The 19,391-nt window shown below is 43.0% G+C and overlaps 1 protein-coding gene across 4 annotated transcripts in view; it reads right to left on the reverse strand.

Annotated features, from left to right (window-relative positions):
* Window positions 1–19,391, reverse strand: part of EFL1 (elongation factor like GTPase 1) — a 178,374-nt gene that overhangs the window by 104,282 nt on the left and 54,701 nt on the right. For all 4 annotated transcript variants that reach the window (XM_019477647.2, XM_019477649.2, XM_059714627.1 and 1 more), the window contains one exon: window positions 14,914–15,049. In XM_019477647.2, the coding sequence (XP_019333192.2) occupies window positions 14,914–15,049 (136 nt within the window). The remainder of the gene's footprint in view (window positions 1–14,913; window positions 15,050–19,391) is intronic.

Below are 19,391 nucleotides of genomic sequence, written 5' to 3' on the forward strand. Positions count from 1 at the left end.
AGCAACAGAATGTGCCAGGTCTTACCCTGGCTAAAACCTGGCAGGGCTTTAATCCTGGCCAGAAACTGCCAGCAAAACTGCCAGGCTCCAACCCTGGTCAGTGCGCTCCAAGGATTAATACCCCCATAGTATTATCCCACACACAAACCAGGAAAAAAGGGAAAAGAAAGAGAAGCCGTGTCCCAAACTTTAAGACAGACTCTCTCTTCCTTTGCCTTGGGTTCCCCCTTCACATAGCTTCAACTTGTTTCTCCACTGAAGAGGAGGAAAGACTCGCTAGCAGCCTGAAAATGTGTGAAATACACTGTGGCAGAAGGCCACCTTTGTTTCTCCCCAAAAACTCTGCTCTGTGACAATTTGATCAGGATGGGCCCAGCAGAGAAGACACACCTTTACCCTATCTCTTTAGGTAACCTGAGCTGGATACCTTCCTGAGGGAGGGGGGAAACCTGCTCCCTCTGCCTACATGCCTGGTATCACATACCTGGGTGAGGGGCTTCCTCCCTGGTGGGCTAGAGACTGCCAGTCTGCCCGGCAACTAGTGATGTACTTCAAATTGGTTGGCTGACAGCCAACAGGTGCTGGCCTCCATTGGACCAGGTAAATGAGGTCACAGGGGCTATAAAAGAAAAGAAAAGAACTGCCCAGGAGGAGGCAGCAGCCATGAGAGAGACCCAGAGACAGAGAAGAGCTGGACCATCTGAAACTTGCTCTCTCAAAACTCATGATCAAGGAACTGCCGGCCTCCAGAGGGAATCTCCATCGGCCTCTGGATGATACTTGTGAGTACGCTACCTGAGATGTAACTAGATATACAGCTTGCAGTAACTCAGGTGCGTGATCAAAGGCTACCCAGCCAGAGGAGTTTGCTTTATGGGATTTCTCTGATATTGCTCTACCCTGTACCCTATTCTAACCCTACCCTCTGTAACCAATAAAGTTCTCCTTTGTACCTAGTGGGGGAGACTTACTGGGAGTGGGTGTGGATTATGCCTTGGGGTCCCCTTGGTTCAGCTGCCTAAGAGAGACCACTACTTGTGCTTCCGACTGAGGGAAGCACCCCAACTTCTTGAAGTGAATTAAGTACCCTTGAGGGCAACTAGGCCTGTGTTTCCCAGGGTGCGCAGAGCCAGAATCAGTCCAGAGCCCTGGGTGGTGGCAGTGGAAGCCCCAGGCTAGCGGGTGTGCTCCAGGAAGGGGGTTGGCCAGATGTGAGGTGCCCCCAGGGAGGCACTCAGAGCCTGGAAGGTGGTCGGGCACAGTGAGGTGGGTGGCTCAACGCAGGAGCGCCCCCTACTGGTCCACCACATACACGTACACATTTTAACTTGTAAAATGCACACACGAGAAGGAGATGGGTGATACTAATCAATAATCGCATAAATGCATTTTAATCACATAGAAACAGAGCTTGCTTATGGGATCTCTCCAGCCTATTAGCTTTCCTTTCCCCATGAAAGATTTTCTTGAGAGTAAGGAAACAAGCACTAGTTTTCTTTAGGGGTGCACCAATTAAGATTTTTTTGGCCAATACCGATGGCTGATTATTAACAGGCCACATTGGCCGATATTGATCCAATAGCCAATATGCAGCCTGGCAGCTTGGAGAGCAGCGTCTGGCTGGTAGATCGGGGGGGGGGGGGGGGGAGGGAGAGGCACGTGGAGGGACAAATCAAGCCCCCCATGGTGAGGGAAGGAGTGGGGCTGGGGCAGGTGCTGCCAAGCTGAGGCAGGGTGAGGCAGAGCCACAGGAAGCTCATCTGGGGCAGGGGGGTGGAAGCAGGGCAGTTCCCTGCTGCTGTGCGCACCCCCAGGGGAGGCATGGGGGGGCATGTGCCTCTCCCCCGCAACCCTCCAACTTGTGTACAGGGTAAGGGCAAGCTGCCCACCGTGGGCTCAGGGCCAGGGCCTGCACCGGCTGCTGCCACCACCCACTCTGCCCCCGCCTGCAGCTCTGGCCCAACCCCCACACTGTGAAGAGGGTGGCACAGCCCCTGGCCTCAAGCCCATAGCAGGCTGCCTGCCCTTGCCCCACGCACAAATCTGGGGAGCACATACTCCCCATGCTACGCCCAGGAGCGTGCGCAGCAGTGAGAAACCGTCTCCCTCCCACTAGCCAGATGAGCCGTCCGCAGCTCCACATCCCGCCCCAGCTGGGCAGCACCTGCCCCTGCCCCACTCCCTCCTTCACTATAGTTTCACAGTTGGTAGGGTCAGAAGGGACCTGAACAGATCATCAAGTCCAACCCCCTGCCATGGAAAGGAAAGAATGCTGGGGTCAAGTGACCCCAGCAAGGTGATAACCGTATTTTCACGCATATATCCCAGGGGATATACGTGATTTTACAAAAAAAAAAATGGATGGGTGTGGACTATACAGGGGTGCGGACTACCGGCAGACTTTTTTTCCCTGCAGGGGGCAGGGGCCGGGGCGGGCTGTGCTGCCTCCCCACTGGGCCTGGGCAGACCAGGCTGCGCCGCCGCCACCACAGGGGCCGGGGCCGGCTGTGCCACCTCCCCGCTGGGCCTGGGCAGGCCAGACTGCGCTGCCGCTGCAGGGGCCAGGGCCAGGGCAAGCCAGGCTGCGCCACCTCTCCACTGGGCCCGGGCAGGCTGGGGCCGCTGCCACGGGGGCCGGGGCAGGCTGCGCCACCTCCCCACTGGGCCTGAGCAGGCTGGGCTGCGCCGCCGCAGGGGCCGGGGCCAGGGCAGGCCGGGCTGCACCGCCGCTGCCACTGGGGCCAAGGCAAGCTGCGCCGCCGCTGCTGCGGGGACTGGGGTGGGCTGTGCCGCCTCCCCGCTGGGCCTGGGCAGGCCGAGATGTGCTGCCCCTGCGGGGCGGGGCGGGGCGGGGCAGGCCAGGCTGTGTCACCTCCCCACGTATACGCTGCCGCGAGGAATACATGGGTGAGGCATATACACGGACTTATTTACAAAAATACAATCTTCTGTGGGTTATATATGAGTGTGACTTATACCTGTGGCAGGGCATATGCGCAAAAATATGGTATTTAGCCTCCTTTTGAAGACCCCCAGGGTAGGAGCGAGCACCACTTCGCTTGGAAGTTGGTCCAGATCCTAGCCTCCCTGACTGAAGTAGTGCCTCCTGATATCTAGCCTGAACCCACTCTCAATCAACTTGTGGTCATTATTCCTAATTACTCCTGGTAGTGCTTGGGGGAACAGGGACTCTCCCATTCCCCACAGGTCCCCCTGGCAAGTTTATAGACGGCCACCAGATCCCCTCTCAGCCTTCTCTTGTGGAGGCTGAACAGGTTCAGGTCCCATAGCCTCTCTTTGAAGGGCCTGCCCTGCTGCCCCCTGACCATGCGAGTGGTCCTCCTCTGGACCCTCTCAATGCTGTCCACATCCCTCCTGAAGTGTGATGCCCAGAACTGGATGCAGTACTCCAACTGTGGCCTGATCAGTGTCGCATAGAGGGGGAAGATCACCTCCTTGGACCTGTTCACGATGCATCTGTGGATGCATGACAAGGTGCAGTTAGCCTTACTGACTGCGTCCTCACATTGGCGGCCCATATTCATCTTGGAATCAATAACGACGCCAAGATCCTTTTCTGCCTCTGTGCTGATGAAAAGGGAGTTCCCAAGTCTAAAGGTATGCTGCTGGTTCTCTCTCCCTAGGTGCAGTACCCTGCACTCGTCAGTATTGAATCCCATCCTGTTCTCATCCGCACACCCCTATAACCTGTCCAGATCTAGTTGTAGCCTGTCCCTCCCTTCTAGCGTGCCCACCTCTCCCTACATCTTAGTGTCATCCACGAATCTGAACAAGGTGCTTTTCACCCCCTTTTCGAAGGCGTCGAAGGCCTTCCTAAAGTCCAGAAAGACTACGTCCACTGCAACACCTGCATCCAAGGATTTTCTGACCTGGTCGTAAAAGGCAACCAAGTTGGTCTGACAGGACCTGCCTCTAACTAACTCATGTTGGTTGCCCCTAAGCATAATCTCCCCTGCTAGTCTCTCGCAGATGTGCTCCTGGATAATTTTTTCAAAGAGCTTCCCAAGAACTGAGGTAAGACTAACAGGCCTATATTTACCTGGGTCCTCCTTCCTCCCTTTTTTGAAAATGGGGACCACATTGGCCCTTTTCCAGTCCTCTGGCACCTGGCCAGAGCACCACGAGTGCTTGTAAAGTCATGCCAGGGGTCACACAATGATCCCTGCCAATTCCCTCAGCAGCCGGGGGTGGAGATCATCTGGACCTGCTGCTTTAAATACGTCCAGCCCCACCAGAACTTCCCTAACTAGGTCCTCTCTGCCCCTAGCCCTGGCAGTACCTCTCCTGAGTCCGTCCAGAAACCCAGTGTGGGGGGATGTCCCGGTCCCTGCTCAGAAAAATGGAGGCAAAGAATCTTTTTAAGAGGTCAGCTTTATCATCTGGTGCAACCACCAGATTGCCAAGCATGTCCTGCAGGGGCCTCATGTTACCCAGTGCCTTCTTTTTACTCCCTATGTATTTAAAAAAGGACTTCCTATTATCTTTGATCCTGGCCACTAGTCCTAGTTCTGTCTCCACCTTAGCTTTCCTAACAGCCCCCTTACAGTCTCAAGCAATGGAGGTATAATCCTCATCCTCCAGGGCCTTGATCTACTCCGCTATGCCCCTTGTCCCCCCCTGCCCCTTCCCTCCACAGACTTACTGGCCGGATGCTGCTCTCCTAGCTGTTGGGCTGCATTCCTGGATTCATGCATGCTGCTGCTGAGCACATGCACATGGCATTTATTGGTGACATTATCAGCTACAGTGGTCAAAAAAATTATTGCTGATAATGTCAATTTTTCTATTTTCAGTGCTGATCCAATATGGACCAATATATACCTCTAAGTTTTCTTCTTAAGAGGATTTTTTTTTTGCTTGCAATTGAACCCCTAAAACACATGAACAAGAAAGATATGGCTGATAATAGAGTTGTCACACATTCATGGCCTAAACACTTGGTTTAGGATGCCCCTTGCATTACAAATGAAACCCACTGCCACACTTCTTTTCGTATTTGGGAGAATCAGACCATAATGGCTTGGATGTTCACAGCAACCTAAGCCATTAGGCATTCAAATTTCAATTTAGATGCCAATTCCCATATGCTCCCCTTCAAAAAGCCCAGCCCTATAACTATTCCAGGGAATGTTACTGTTACAGATGTTGATAGTTCTATTAACTGTAGCTCTCTCAGTTCACTTTAAGCAGCTGAGCCAACCCTTCCATTAAACAACCAGTATAAGCATCTAGGTACATGAAAGGGTAACTTAGTAGCACAAGTGAATAATTTCATTGACTCTGAGAACAAAACGTGTACATTCTAATCCCAGGTCTAATGCACTCATATGAATAGTCAGTATTGATGAGGCAATACAGAAATTCTGAAATTTGTTAAAATAAACATTTGTCCTTGGTAAACACCGAAGTCATGTAGACTGGACCAGTGCACTTCAATATGCACGTAATTATTTTAAATATAATATCACAATAACTAAGCATCTAGCATTTTTAATAAATTTATCCCTCTGATATCAAGAGAAAGTAGGATTAATGGGTTCATTTGACAGGCTGCTGAATCAAGCACAGATAAATTACTTATGCTAGGGTTCACATAGTACTAGCAGAACTTAAAACTGGATACAGAACTCCTAAGTTCCTGCCCAGTGCTTTAACCAAAAAATATCTTTCTTTTTGCCAAATAAACAGAAGTAAACTGAAGTCGGTATCATACTTGGATCAGTACTGCGCTGCCCAAAGGAAAGAGAGTCCCATCTATGACCTTTGTGGACCATTAAGCTAATGCATTAAGTAGGTAAAACAAGAATTTCATAAGAAACATCTGACCTACTAGATGGAGCCAGGGCTATATGCTTTAATTATCTAAAATGAACTAATTCTATTAGAAAACAGACAGGTTTCATCATTGGAACAATAAGAAAGGTTGATGAAACAATAATTAAAAAATAAAGGAAGAAGAAAGCTACCTTAAGGGGAATATATGAAAAGTATAAAGTCTGTATAAGATAGCCAAAGAAACATAGACAAAACCCAGGATGAAATGAAAGGCAGCTTTGATTTCTCTCTCACCAGGTGAACATGCATGCTAGCTCTGGTAACATAATTCAATTTAATTTTCAAGTTATTCACTACTTGGAAATGTTAACTGCTCACTAATTCAAAAACCCATAACATTTATGCATTTTTCAAGCATTTGGGTTGTAGCCTTTGTTTAAGAACTAACATTTAAATGCTACCAACAAAACCCTACCAAGATGTTGCAGAAATAGACTATTCTAGAACTATTCACTGCAGTCCAATTATTTGTCTTCTGTAGTGTAAACAGAGTCCATTCCTCCTTTATGCAACTATACAAACTGAAAGACCCAAAAAAGAAGCTTACTCATCAGTAATTGTTTGTCACAGTTTTGTCTGCTTCCATCATACAGGCAACAGAAGATTGACAATGGCAATTACTTCACCTACCAGAAAGAAAAATATCTGTCTATCAAGAGCAAGTACCAGCCCTCCCACTTCCTGTCAGATAATTTACAAAATTAAAAAAAAAAAGTCTATAAATTCTCCTGCAATACCTTAAGGCTAAGGACAGACATTCAAAAAGGCTGAGCCTGAATTGATTCAACCCTTGCAAGTTAGTCTAGCCTAGCTAAGCTGAACTGGTTTGTAACTAAACAAACATCCCAGACATGCAGACACATGCCTGCAGTGGCTCAGGCTAGAAGCTGGGGGCACTAAAGCAGCCCTCTCGTCCTTTCCACAGCACTGAGCTGAGGAGGGGTGTGGCCAAACCCCGGCAAGATGCTCTGATTAGCCCAGCAGGGAACTGATAACAGTGTTTATCAACCCTAACTCAGTGTTTATCACTCCATTAAGAAAACAACAGAGGGACATTACCAGCTACCTGTTGATTCTACCCGTTGATTCAGCACAGACCCAGCATGTGGTCTGCTAGCTAATACACAGGCACCTCCTCAGCAAGGCAGAGGGGAGGGAGGAATTCCTGCTTAGCAGGGAGTGGAAGCAACCTACAGTCTGTGCTGGCACTGCAGCCATGGAGCAGAGGGGAGGGGCCAGCTCTGCTGTGGAGCAGAGCACTCCACCCAGCCCAGACAGCATGCTGGGGGAGCCCCTAGGACAAACACTGCATAAACTGTTTTGCCCCAAATTTAAGTCTGATACTACATTCAAACAAGTTTATCTCAAACCAGTTTCAGCCATTTTCAAATTGGTTTATGTGCACTGAACTTCTGGTCTGTTACAGATTTAAAACAGTTTCTAATCACTTAAACTGGTGTGTGTGTAATATCTGTGCCTAGCCTAAAAGGCTGAGAGGATGAACAGCAGATGAGAGATATTTTTGAGTAGTTACCAATAGAAAGCTTTCTTCCGTGAAGGACTACCTTGCATTCTATCAGAGACCATGGAGGGAATGACCAGGGCCACAAAGTGTACCAAAGGTAGCAGAAAAAGAAAAAAACAGCTAGAGCAGGCTGGTTAAATGAGACTTTCAGAAGCTGAAGTATCCAAAAGATAAACTGGCCATTTCCTAGATCTGAGCAGCTGAGAACCTTAATTTGGTAGGGTCAATTTCCTCCTGCCAAACTGACATTTAACATATTTAAAATGGCCTGTTGAGCCAGTTCCTATGCAAAAAAACCCACAAACAAACAAAAAAGCATAATCCTTTACCCACGCACTGATCTTGGAAGCATTTTTTTGTTAATTGTACCAAGAGTTTAACTGGATAAAACTTAAGGGCATGCTTTGAGTACAAGAAACTTGGTAAGCTATTTGAGAAGAAACAGGCATAGAGAGCACTAAGTATACAAGTAAAAATGTATTAAAGTGGAAATTAGAATTAACTTTCAATAATATTTGGGAAAAGTAAAACAAAATACCAGAATAAGACCAGGATACACAGGCAGCCTTGTATTTAAAAAAAAACCTAAGAGTTAGTGAGGTCAGGCAAATTAAATGTCTGTGGGCAAGTGCCTATTAATAAGACGTTTCAAGGTATTGTGGCCTTTTCATTAAATACGAGTTTAATGATTTATAAACAGCCTGATCTTCAGTCTACTCATCTCCTGGTGTCTTGGTTCATAGCTGACCCTGTCCTGCTTCTTGTTCATAAATCACAGGGTTGGAAGGTACCTCAAGAGTCATTTAACCCAACCCCTGCACAAATGCAGGATGAACTGTTCATAAACCACCCTAGACAAATGTTTTACTAGCCTCTTCTTGAAAGTCTCCAATTAAGACAATGCCAAAACTCTCCCTGGGAAGACTGTTCCACTCTTTCTACTTAAGAAAGCATTTTTTCCCCCTGATATTTAATCTAAATCTATTTTGCTAGAGTTTAATGCCATTGCTTTGCGTCCTGCCCTCCACAGAAAGAGAAAACAATATAGTTCAGCTTTTTCTTTATGGTATCCTTTTATAATGTGAAAATTACTGTCATGCTTCTCTTAAGCCTCCTCTTCTCTGAACTCAGTGTACTTGGTTCCCTCACCAAGTCCTCAACATGAATGAAATCAAGGCACTCTATCATCTTTGTTTCTCACTTCTGGATCCCTTCCAATTTCTCTATACCCTTCCTAAAATTCAGAGCCAGAACTGTACTTAATACTCCAGTTGAGGCCTAAATGGAGCCACATAGAATGGTACTGTTACCTCCCATGTCTTGAATATAACACTCCTGTTAATGCAGCCCAAAACTGCACTTGCCTTTTGGCAACTGCAACATGCTGCGACTCATGCCAAGTTTGTGATTCATTATGATGGCCAGATCTTTCTCCACAATATTACTGCCTCATCAATTACTGCTTTTTTCCACATACAAAAATGCCTCTCTTTCTCCCTCCCACCAACATCAGCCCCTCAATACTGGGGCACATGTCTTAAACAAAGAGCTGTTTTCTTCACTGGGAAAGGAGCACACCTGGAGACACTGTGCTGCCAAGTCCTCTGCTGACCTTCTCACACCTGAGCGTTGTAGCTTGTGCCTGAAGCAGCGAGCAAGTTGCTGGTAGTATCATGATGGGGCTTGCAATGTGAAAACCACACTTTAGTTACAGGAACGTAGATAAAAAACCACTTACAGGACTATCATCTAGCTGCTGCCTGTACAAGGCTCCGTGGCCTAAACTTGTGCTCCCCTGCAGCTGGGATCCTGGATCAGCTGATGGGGCTCCCAGATGTGGAAGTCTGCTACTTCCTGGTGCTCCCCCTGCACTTGCAATAAGGTGTTGTTGGCTTGAAAACAGTATTTAAAGGTCTGTTTTTTGGGAATTGGCATTTAGGTATAGATATATTCATTATGAGGATTCAAGATGGGCAGCAGGAACAAAGGTATAAGGGCTGGGTCCTAAATCTAGTGGCAACAGCATAATGGGATCTGATGCTTGATCCTAAAATCATGCCTCATGCAGATGCAGCGTGGCTGGAACAGTGATTGTGTGGATTGCACATCAGCTCTCATCACACCTTTACTTGCACATCTGGCAGGGGCCTATGTCATGCTATCAGTCATGGCTCTGGAAAAAAAATTCTCCTACATTCGGCCTTCAAAAAACAAGGTGCATGTTTTATTTTGGGGCATGTATTTTGAAGGAAAATATGGTATTTCCCATTCTATATTTGTGCATTATTTTATTTACTAATCACCTTAATGTTTTTTCTTGAATTTCATTTTGCCCTCTACAGTTCTGTTCTCCAATACATCAATATACATTTCTATGCTTCATCCATCTTCCAAAATGGTTGCAACCCTTCCCAGTGTTGTGTCATCTCCAAATGTGATTAGGACTTTTCCCCCCTGCATCCAAATAATAGAACAAACACCTGTAGAACCCCATTTGAAGCCACCTGCCATTGCAGCATCAATCCATTTATACTTATTCTTTACTTACAGCTTTTCAGCCAACTATGTATCTGCTTATTAGTAATTTAATGTAGCTCTCGGTTCTTCAGTTTACTTCTGAGAACGTCATATGGGATCACATCAAAAGCCTTACTAAAGATCAAGTATATTGTTTCCACTACTTTCCTTTCATCCACCAAACCAGGCATTGTGTCAAAGGACATTAAGTTGGTCTTGCATAATTTGCTCTTAACAAACCCATGTTGGCTCCTAGTGATCACTCCCCCGTCTCCTCCATATTGCTCCATCATTTCTTCCAGTAACTTCTCAAATTGAAGTCCAGCTGACCAGACTTTTTTTTTTCTTTTTTCTTTTTAAAGACAGGCATTATGTTAGCCTTTCTCCAATAACCTGGAATATTGCCCGTCATCCATGACTTTGTAAATATACTTATAATCATTGCCAGTGACTCAGATTTCTTCAGCAAATGTTTTAAGAAATATGGATTTGTTTTTAGGTATTCTTTCAGTGTCTTAGGATTCATCTCAGCCAAATTTTAAGATATTTTCCATTCTCCAATTTTGCAATTCAAGGCAGTACCAATAAAATAAAATAAAAAAAATCAATCAGCTGCTGGAATACAACCTCTCCTGGAAGTAAATGTAGGAGAAAAGTCTGAAAAATAATTAACTTATGGTAGCAGTCACTATCTTCAAAAAGACTGCAACACACCAATGCATCTATTGTTGAAAAAAAACGATTCTATCAATAATGTTTCTAAATCACAGATTTAATGAGCCAAAAGTTTTTGTCACTGGAGAAAGGACCTTCTACATAAAAAGCACTGCTCTTGACAAACTGTAAAGGAAAATTATTAAGACCTTGTGTATCTGAGGAACCTTAGTAAGTTATTTTGAAAGGAAGGCACGATGAACCTCTCATTAAGTGACTGCAGAAACATCTACATCTTCCCATAGACTTTGGAGAACCAAAATGGCAAAGTGCAGGTGGGTACACTTAGGGAAGCAGTATTTGGCTTTTGTTATGACAAATTATAAATTGGAACTAGCTCATTTGTTTAAGGCTTTCCAAGACAGGCTGAATAAAGAACATTTTTGACAGGAACATTTGACAATAAGGTTGACATACAAATTAAGAAAAATCAAAGTGGAACTGCACTCCTTTTCAGCATTAGTATAAAAATCCTATAGCACTGTCCAGTAATAATAAAAAGCAAATGTATATCCCACATCTTGAAGCTTTCTACAACATCTATACACAAGGCAGGCCGAAAAATCACATTCAAATCTTAACTGTTAATCTACTTGCTTTGTTTTCACCTGTGCCATAGCTTTGTTATGCGACTACAAGCTTGTTTTATTACCTCCCTTGCACATGACAGTCATCAAGTTCAAGTTTCCACAACTGTGTTAATAACAAAAAGATTAATATTTCAAGGATATTTTTCAATAAAATATTAAATACAATGACCAAAAGGAAACACATTCCTGTCTTCAAAGCCTTCATATCAAACTATTTCTTTAATCATTTGATTTTACTACAAACCAAAAGATAATGCAAAACTACTCCTTAGAATCTGGCAGAGATGCTGCCTTAAAAAGAAGCCACTCATACACAACAAAGTGAGAAATATACAATATGTTTTAGGATTAGAAATAGGCAATCATGATTAAATGCATATTCCATATGGCAATAATTTAATTACAAAGAGTAAAACTACTGGGCTTTGAGAATAGCTTCCTTAATTTCCTAGATAATCTACAAGTAATTTCCTCAGATGGCTTATAAGAAAGCACTTATATATCCTTTGAAGCTAAAAGATAAATTGCCTTTGAAACAGAAATCATTTGTTACTAACTGCAATCCTAAGAGCCTTGAACCAGCAATTATTACAAATTCTTCTCTATAAAGACATTGCAATCTCTCAGTGAAAGGTGGCAAATCAATGCAAAGTCAGAAAATGTGTTTGTTGAAACTACACAAATGAACAGCGCACCTTTATGGGAACAGAAAAAGCAAATGAAGTAGAAGATAGATAGAGCTTTTAGCTTCTTTGAAAATGCTTTAAGTGACATTTGATTATTAATGATGCTTCAGCTTCCCTGATGCAGATAAGTATTAATGTAAACCCCTTTGTCAATATATGCAGAGATCAGACAATAGTGTGTTACTAAATACGCGCGCACACACACAAAATATATATTTTGGCTAACAGCCATATTTCCTTTAGAGCCAGTTCTGATCTTACATTACCAGTGAATAATTGCTCTTAAATTCCTGGCAAAGCTACTGCCACTTTTTGGGATGTTCCATATTCCTAAAATAATCCACACTTCAATTCAATTGCAAATCAGCATTGCCAGATGCTCATCATGCAGTGTGTGTACTTAATATAGTTCTACCATCTTGAATGATTCAATTGATTCCAGAAAAATCCTCCGAAAATAAGATAAAAGGAGGTGGGAAAATTGTCTGTAGACTTTCAAAGTAGCATATATTTTTAAGGATGCCCAGTGCACAGAGGTATATATGCACTGACAGTTATAAGCACCTATTTTGTTGTAATGGTCAGATCAAAGAGCTGCTGTTATCCTTTAAAAAGAAAAAAAGTCATTATAAAATATTGCCAGTGTACAATATGCATATTTATCCACTTATTCTTAACAAAAAAGGACAACCTAGCATATCAAACCTACCTTAAACTGCAATATAGAACTTTACATAAAAAGCTTGTGAAAATACTCACATTTACCAATTGCGGAGGACACACCAAAAATAAATTACTAAATACATATATCAGAACCAAACTTTAATGTTAACCCTTCATTTACAGTAAGGCAAGACTAAAGAAAAAGAAAAAAAAAAAGCTGTTTTTTAAAAGGTAGGCTGAAGGAAAATATGGCCTATCAGCTACTTCAGCCTCATTCTTCTGGCTGTACACTGTTCAAAAATCTATAGAACTTATGCAGCACTAAGTTCTCTTTTATGCTTAAAATATACACATTTAAGGTATTCTGCAGATTTGTGTAAGGTGGTACTTGTGTCATATACCAAGAGGTATAAGCCATAAGTATCATAGCTATTTGAATACAGTAAAAGCACAGTTAGTTTTCTCTTGATGCTTCAGAAAGACAAAAGACATTAAAACAAAATTACCTACTGCCTTCTATAAATAAGCAGCCCATTCATTAAAAGAGCCAACACACAATATTCCAGTAAAGAAGAACAAAATCCCTGTGTTTTCAGTAATAAGTATTTTATGTTTTTATTAACGTTAAGATATTTTTTGTTTAAAATACATCCCCAGTTGAGTTGTTAAACACCCCACTTGAATGGGCTCTTACATGTCAGCATTACTATACAAAATTAGGGATCTAAATAGCATTTTTTGAGAATTCTAACAAAAAAAATAGTGGGTATCATATTGCTTCTGAAGATGTTTCCGCAGCACTTTGAAGGATACTGACTTAATAACATCTGGAACCAATTTTAAGTTTCTATGATAGGTCTAAAAATCTGGAAACATAATTTAATGTCCCATATGCATTATAAGGAGATCACAAACAATTATTTATAGAGACATATGTATCCCACAAAAAGCTTTTTTTTTTATATATATTATAAAAAACTAAAAATACACACATCATTAGGCATTTTGATTTCACCGTTTAACCATACATTAGCATGAACTGGTATTAAATGCCAGATTATGAACAGTTTCTAGATCATGAACTGTTTTTGTACTAAATCAATTCAAGGCCTTCTAGTCGCAGTGGCTGAGGTCAAATGAGAGCAGCTCTATATTTACTGGGCTTCACAAGTCAAACAAAGTGAACCTTGTACTTTTTATAAATAGTCTGGTCAGTGAATAACCATGATTTGTTCAAGCTAGCAATAAAATATATTTATCTATTTTTCTGACAGAACTTTACATTTGGGATTTATAAACTTCACTCTTAAATACCAGCTTTGAAAATAATCAGATAGGATTTTGGGTTGGATTTTTTTTTTTTTTAAATCAAGCTTCTATTTTTCTTTAAGTTTTCAATTACACTAATGTGAATTCTGACATTTTAGTGAAGTTGAAGAAACTCAGAGCTACAAAACAATGAAATTAGTTGATCTGATTATATTATATACAACATTTTTAACATTCAAATGATCCTACATAAAACTGACATCTTTGTTTTACAAAGCAGCATGTACAATGATACCAAATTGCTGTTATCTGTAAGTACAGTAAGAAATCCAAGAGTCCCATAATTTCATATAAATCAGTTGATAAATCTGAAACTAATCCTACATTGTATTATATAGTTCATGCCAATTTTTTAAAAAAATATATGTAAATACAATGTCAAATAAATTATATTAAATCTATATTTTCCAAAGCATAAATTCTGTTTTTGCAGTAAAAATGGTAATTAGAAAAAACAAAGAGAAATACAGGGTTAGTAACAAAAATTCTTGGGCAGAGTAATCCCAGGTTTGGTATAGAGTAGAACAAGACTGACTATGGGAAAAAGTCTGAGAATTTGCCACAGGCATAAACATATTTCTTAGCATTCAGCAGTCACTAAGATCCATTAATAATAAAACTGTAATTATTCACATCACTAGAAAACTAGGATAACAAGGTTTCTACTTGGAGAACTATTGTTTCTAATCCTTGCAATTCATGAGCTACTTAAGACCCTAAAATTGCCCTTGGTGCCTTGTGGTAGTGATGCTCTCCAAGACTAAAGAAGAAAATGATTCAGACTAGTTTAACTTGTAATCCCTCATGTTATGCTACTCGTACATTAGTCTCACTTCCTGACTCAAGGGGCACAGAACTCAAAATCATTCAATTTACATAGCCTCTTCCTTCCCATATTCGGTGCACTTAAACACAAATGTTCAAAATCTTAACGCTAATGCTTATTCTTTATTAACTGCAACCACATGTGAACAATATCTTTTACATACTGAGTGATATACAGTTGAGGCTCAGAGCCTGAACAAACTCCTACCTAGAACATTGCCTGAAGGCACTTCTTCTAGATCCTTCAGTTCTCTTCCCATCAGCAAATAGAGGTTTTCTAATATACAACAGGCCATGTAAGGTACTGATGGTAGATCAGCTTCAGCAGAACACCCCAATGGTAACTAGGAACAGAAAAGGTAACTGTAGTTATTTCTCAGTTAGCTCTAAACCATTAAAAAAAAAATATCTAAGCAATTTTTAATTTAAAAAAATTAACAATTAGAAAAAATTCTGAGAAAGTAAGATGATATTCACAGTAAAGTACTTTAAGGATATACTTTCAGCCAAGGTATAAGAATCATATATATACACACATAAGGAGGTGGTGTTTAAAAGGACAGTAGCTGATCTGGAACAAAATAATTTGAAGAAAAGAAGTCATTAGTTGGGGAAAAATTTCACATTTTCTTTTATTTTCTGTGTCAGTCTAGAGCAGGGGTGTCCAACCTTTTTGACTGTGGGGCTGGATCACAAACTTTTTATCACCCAGTGGGCCAGCTAGCCGTATTCAAAGACCTCACAGGAAGTGGTATCACATCAGGAAGTGATGTCATGTGACCTTTGACACCAATGAAGTTGCAGGAAGTGACAATGAAATGGGTCTGGAAATGTGGTTTAAAATCCAAAATAAAAACAATATAAAAGCAAGAATGAAATAATACCAAACACCTGACTAAAATAAATGCTTTCACTTCTACTCAGTTCTCAATGAATGAAAGAAGCATAATGCAAGTTGACAGATCAAATGTGGAAAAGATATCAGCCAGAGTGGAAACTAATCAAAGCAACAAAATATGGGCATTTTGGAGAATAATCTTCAAGAAGATTTACTTTTATTGAATTAACAACTTGTTAGTAACACATCTTTAACAAGTAGCAACAAGTTGAACCCCCAATCCCACACGAAGAGAAACAGAAGCAAACACAATCCAAACACTGGACAGTATTTTTACAGACCTGGTGCCTGGCCAGCTTGGTGCCATGCCCAAGTTCACATGGTGCTGCAGGAGCCGTTTGGCTACAACTGGGCTGACCTGGTGCTGGAGAAGCCGCGGGGCCAGGCCGGGGTTGACCTGGGTCCTGCCCGGCCTGCCGGTGCCAGGCCTGGGTTGACATGGTACCGCAGGACCTGACTGGGCAGAACTGGGTCAGCACCGGCCAGGAAAAGCAGCATGCAGCTGAAGCCAGCTTCCCATGTGCTGCTGGGGACGGGAGGAGGCCAGCCAGGTCTTCACCGGCCAGGAAAAGTGGCAGCGGAGCTGTGTGCTGATCGGGACTGACTGGTGCAGGCTCATCCTGTCCCGAGCGGCACACGACTCCGCTGCCACTTCTGCTGGCCAGTGCAGACCCGACGGGCTCCTCCCATCCCCAGCAGCACATGAGAAGTGGCCCCCTTGGGGCCTCGTGCGGGCGGCTGGGCCTGGAGAGCTGCAGCACCCAGGGAGAGACTGGCTGGGGCAGCAGACGCTGCCTTGCTGTGGGGCAGGGCAGGGCAGCAGGGCTGGCTTGAAGGGGGCAGGTGAGGAGGTAGACGCAGGCCGGCAGTGCCAGCAGCCGCTGCTTGGCCTCCCGCACAGGGCCGCTCCAGCAGCGCAGGGCACGGTCATGGGCTCACGTCGGGACGGGGAGGCGGGGGCAGGAGCACGGGTGCTCCCGGATGCGCATCCTCCCTGCCAGCAACCAGCGTGTCCCGGGCCCACGAGCGGGCCCGCTCCTCTGCCACCCAGCGGCAAAGTTCTCCCATAAAGGCTGCGTCCTGCGCCTGCCCCAAGCCCGTGGCACCGGCTGCAGCTGCCCGGGCAGAGCCACAGCCAGTGCCGCCCCCGGCTGAGGAGGGGTCCAGCCCCGCGAGGGACCTGGCTGGGCTGCGCCGCGCTGACACAATGTGTGTGGGAACCTTGTCCCACACTTGTCCCTTCCCCAGCCCTTCAGCAGCCATTAGGAAGCTGCTGAGGGGCTGGGGGAGGGACAAGGGGTGGGAACAAAAGTAAACAGTGTTTACTTTCATTTCCCGTCGCAGCACCGCGGACCACAGAAAATGCCTTGGCAGGCCGCATGGCGGCCCGCGGGCAGTATGTTGGACAAGCGTGATCTAGAGACTACTTACACATCAGAAAGGAAGGATTAGCATTAACACATTTCAGATACTCAAATTCAAAACCTATAACATGATTTCTTTAAGTCCTGAGCACTACAGTCTAACTTGGCCTGTAGTAAGCATGAGCTGCAGAAGCTCAAGTCCCTGAATGAGGCCACAGATACTGCTTCTGAAAGTTTTGACCTAAACATGCAATGCCTAAAGTAAACAAAGTAAAGCCAAAGTAGCTGTAGCAGATATTACTGGAAGAGATGTTCTCCATTTTCTCTGTTCTAGAAGAATCTACGGATCCAGTGGAATAAAGTCTTTATTACCTTTCCACTACTGCAGTAAGCTTCTTGGATGAACCTCATCAATCCAGTAAAAAAGGCCCAAAAAGAGTCAACGAACATGCTGACATCTTACATGAGCCAAGATAAACCATTATGTAATAAGGTGCAAGCAGTGTGAATGATTTTCTTGGGGTGATTCAGATCAGGACAAAGTAGAGCAAGTCTTTGTCATCCCTTAAATGCACCAAGCAACTGGGGGTTTTTTTTTGGTTAAATAGTTGACCAATCCTGACATCTCACCTATATGCAAAATACTGAAGAAGAGAATTAAATACACAAACCTCTCTGAGCAGACAGCTCTGGGAAATAAAGCTCTGACAAATCAGTGGGACTCTTCCCAAATTTTCATGTCTCTATGATCTCTGTAGAACAGAGGCATCAAAAATCACACTTCCCTCTTTCCCCCAGAGGCTGGATTTGAACCCACTTTGGTGGTGGGGTGAGTGGCAGAGAGCTGCAGGGGAGAACACAGCAAGCATGCACCTTCTGGTGCTGACATGCCTCCCATCTGGGTTCTGTATACTCGATTTTGATTGCAGGACCTGCCCCTTCTCCCTCCTTCCCTAAACTCCCAGCCCCTCTAAGAGCCCCATGGGCCAGATAACATGGCTGTACAGACCATGTTTGACACCTCTACTATAGAACATGTCAGAATGCTTCTTGTGGGGAATGGATGGCAAAGGATGGTAAGAACTGCAACGTAACTCGGCCTTCAAAAGGCGGACTTTTGCTGCCAGAAGGGAACAGAAGTGTAAAAGCTGTCTTTCCTTCCCTTTCCTCCTGCCATTCCCTTCATGAGCATCCAGGCCACTAAATGAAGGCTACCAAACTGATGACCTGAAAGCCATACATACCCCAAAGAGCAGCTTGGAATGCATTGGGGTTCCAAGTTCAAAAAGGCTCATGAACAGTGGAGAGAGAGAGACAAGGCAGCAGAAACGCCTTGTTTCTTCTGTTTTCAGTAGCTGATAGATTCTCAGTTGTCCACTGGGGATGCTGAAAAAACTGCTTTGTACAAGCACTTGTATACAGAGAATAACAGCTGCAAACAATTCTTAGTGTACTGTCTATATCTTCTAGAAGAGAGGAACCATATGCCAGTATGTATAAGATAACACATTTTACTTAGAGAAAACTTACAAATATTTACAGTACTAGTTATTCTAAAAAATATGTATTCACTTGTACAATAAAGGAAGCAAAAACTGGATGGACCGATGGGGTTCAAGACAAACACAATGCTTAACCAACACTAGTAGGCTAAGTATTAAAATTCTACATTTTTGCCCAAAATTGTGATCCTCTTAAGATGCCTCATGCATATCTGAGAAAGCAACAACAAATACAATTTGGAATAATTTAACAGAAAAAGAAATTATTCAACTCGTTACATTAACCTTCAAAATAACTAATGGAAATTCTATGACCACTAAGTTAAAACTTTTTACTACAGCATTAAAAAAAAAAAAAAATCCCTCAACAGATGGTGACCATAAGCAAGTAAATATTTTTATTTGCTCTGGTTCATAACTAAGTATTAGTTCCCCTGTGCCTGTGTCACAATCCAATTATAAGCTATAAATCTGAACAAAGTGCTGGTTTCTAATAATTACTGAAGTTAACATTAAAAATAGATGCTGCAGTTAAGTGTTACTTAGACAGTGCATGTATATTTTTCTGTTTGATGACAAATATATACTATTCTATTTGTACCTTTCCTAATTTCAAATGAGTTTAATACAAATAATTGAAATGCATACATTTACATGAAAGTTTTATATAGAACTATACACAACTGAGCATCTTTCACTGGTCTGAAGTTAAACCAAGATTTTTAAATGCATTAACAACTGTCCCTTCCTCCTCATAAAAGGTGGTCTAAAAAGAAAAAAGTTGCACTCAAAGTTTTTTCTTCATAAATGAATAACAAAGAAACTTTGAATATTCCTTTACCCCACATTTTTCTTACTTATATTTTACATTGGCAATGTAGATTCTGTGGTGACTGATGAACTAGTGATGACTTCAGAATCA

This window comes from Alligator mississippiensis, chromosome 11 (assembly GCF_030867095.1).
Source record: "Alligator mississippiensis isolate rAllMis1 chromosome 11, rAllMis1, whole genome shotgun sequence".
Classification (NCBI taxonomy): domain Eukaryota; kingdom Metazoa; phylum Chordata; order Crocodylia; family Alligatoridae; genus Alligator; species Alligator mississippiensis.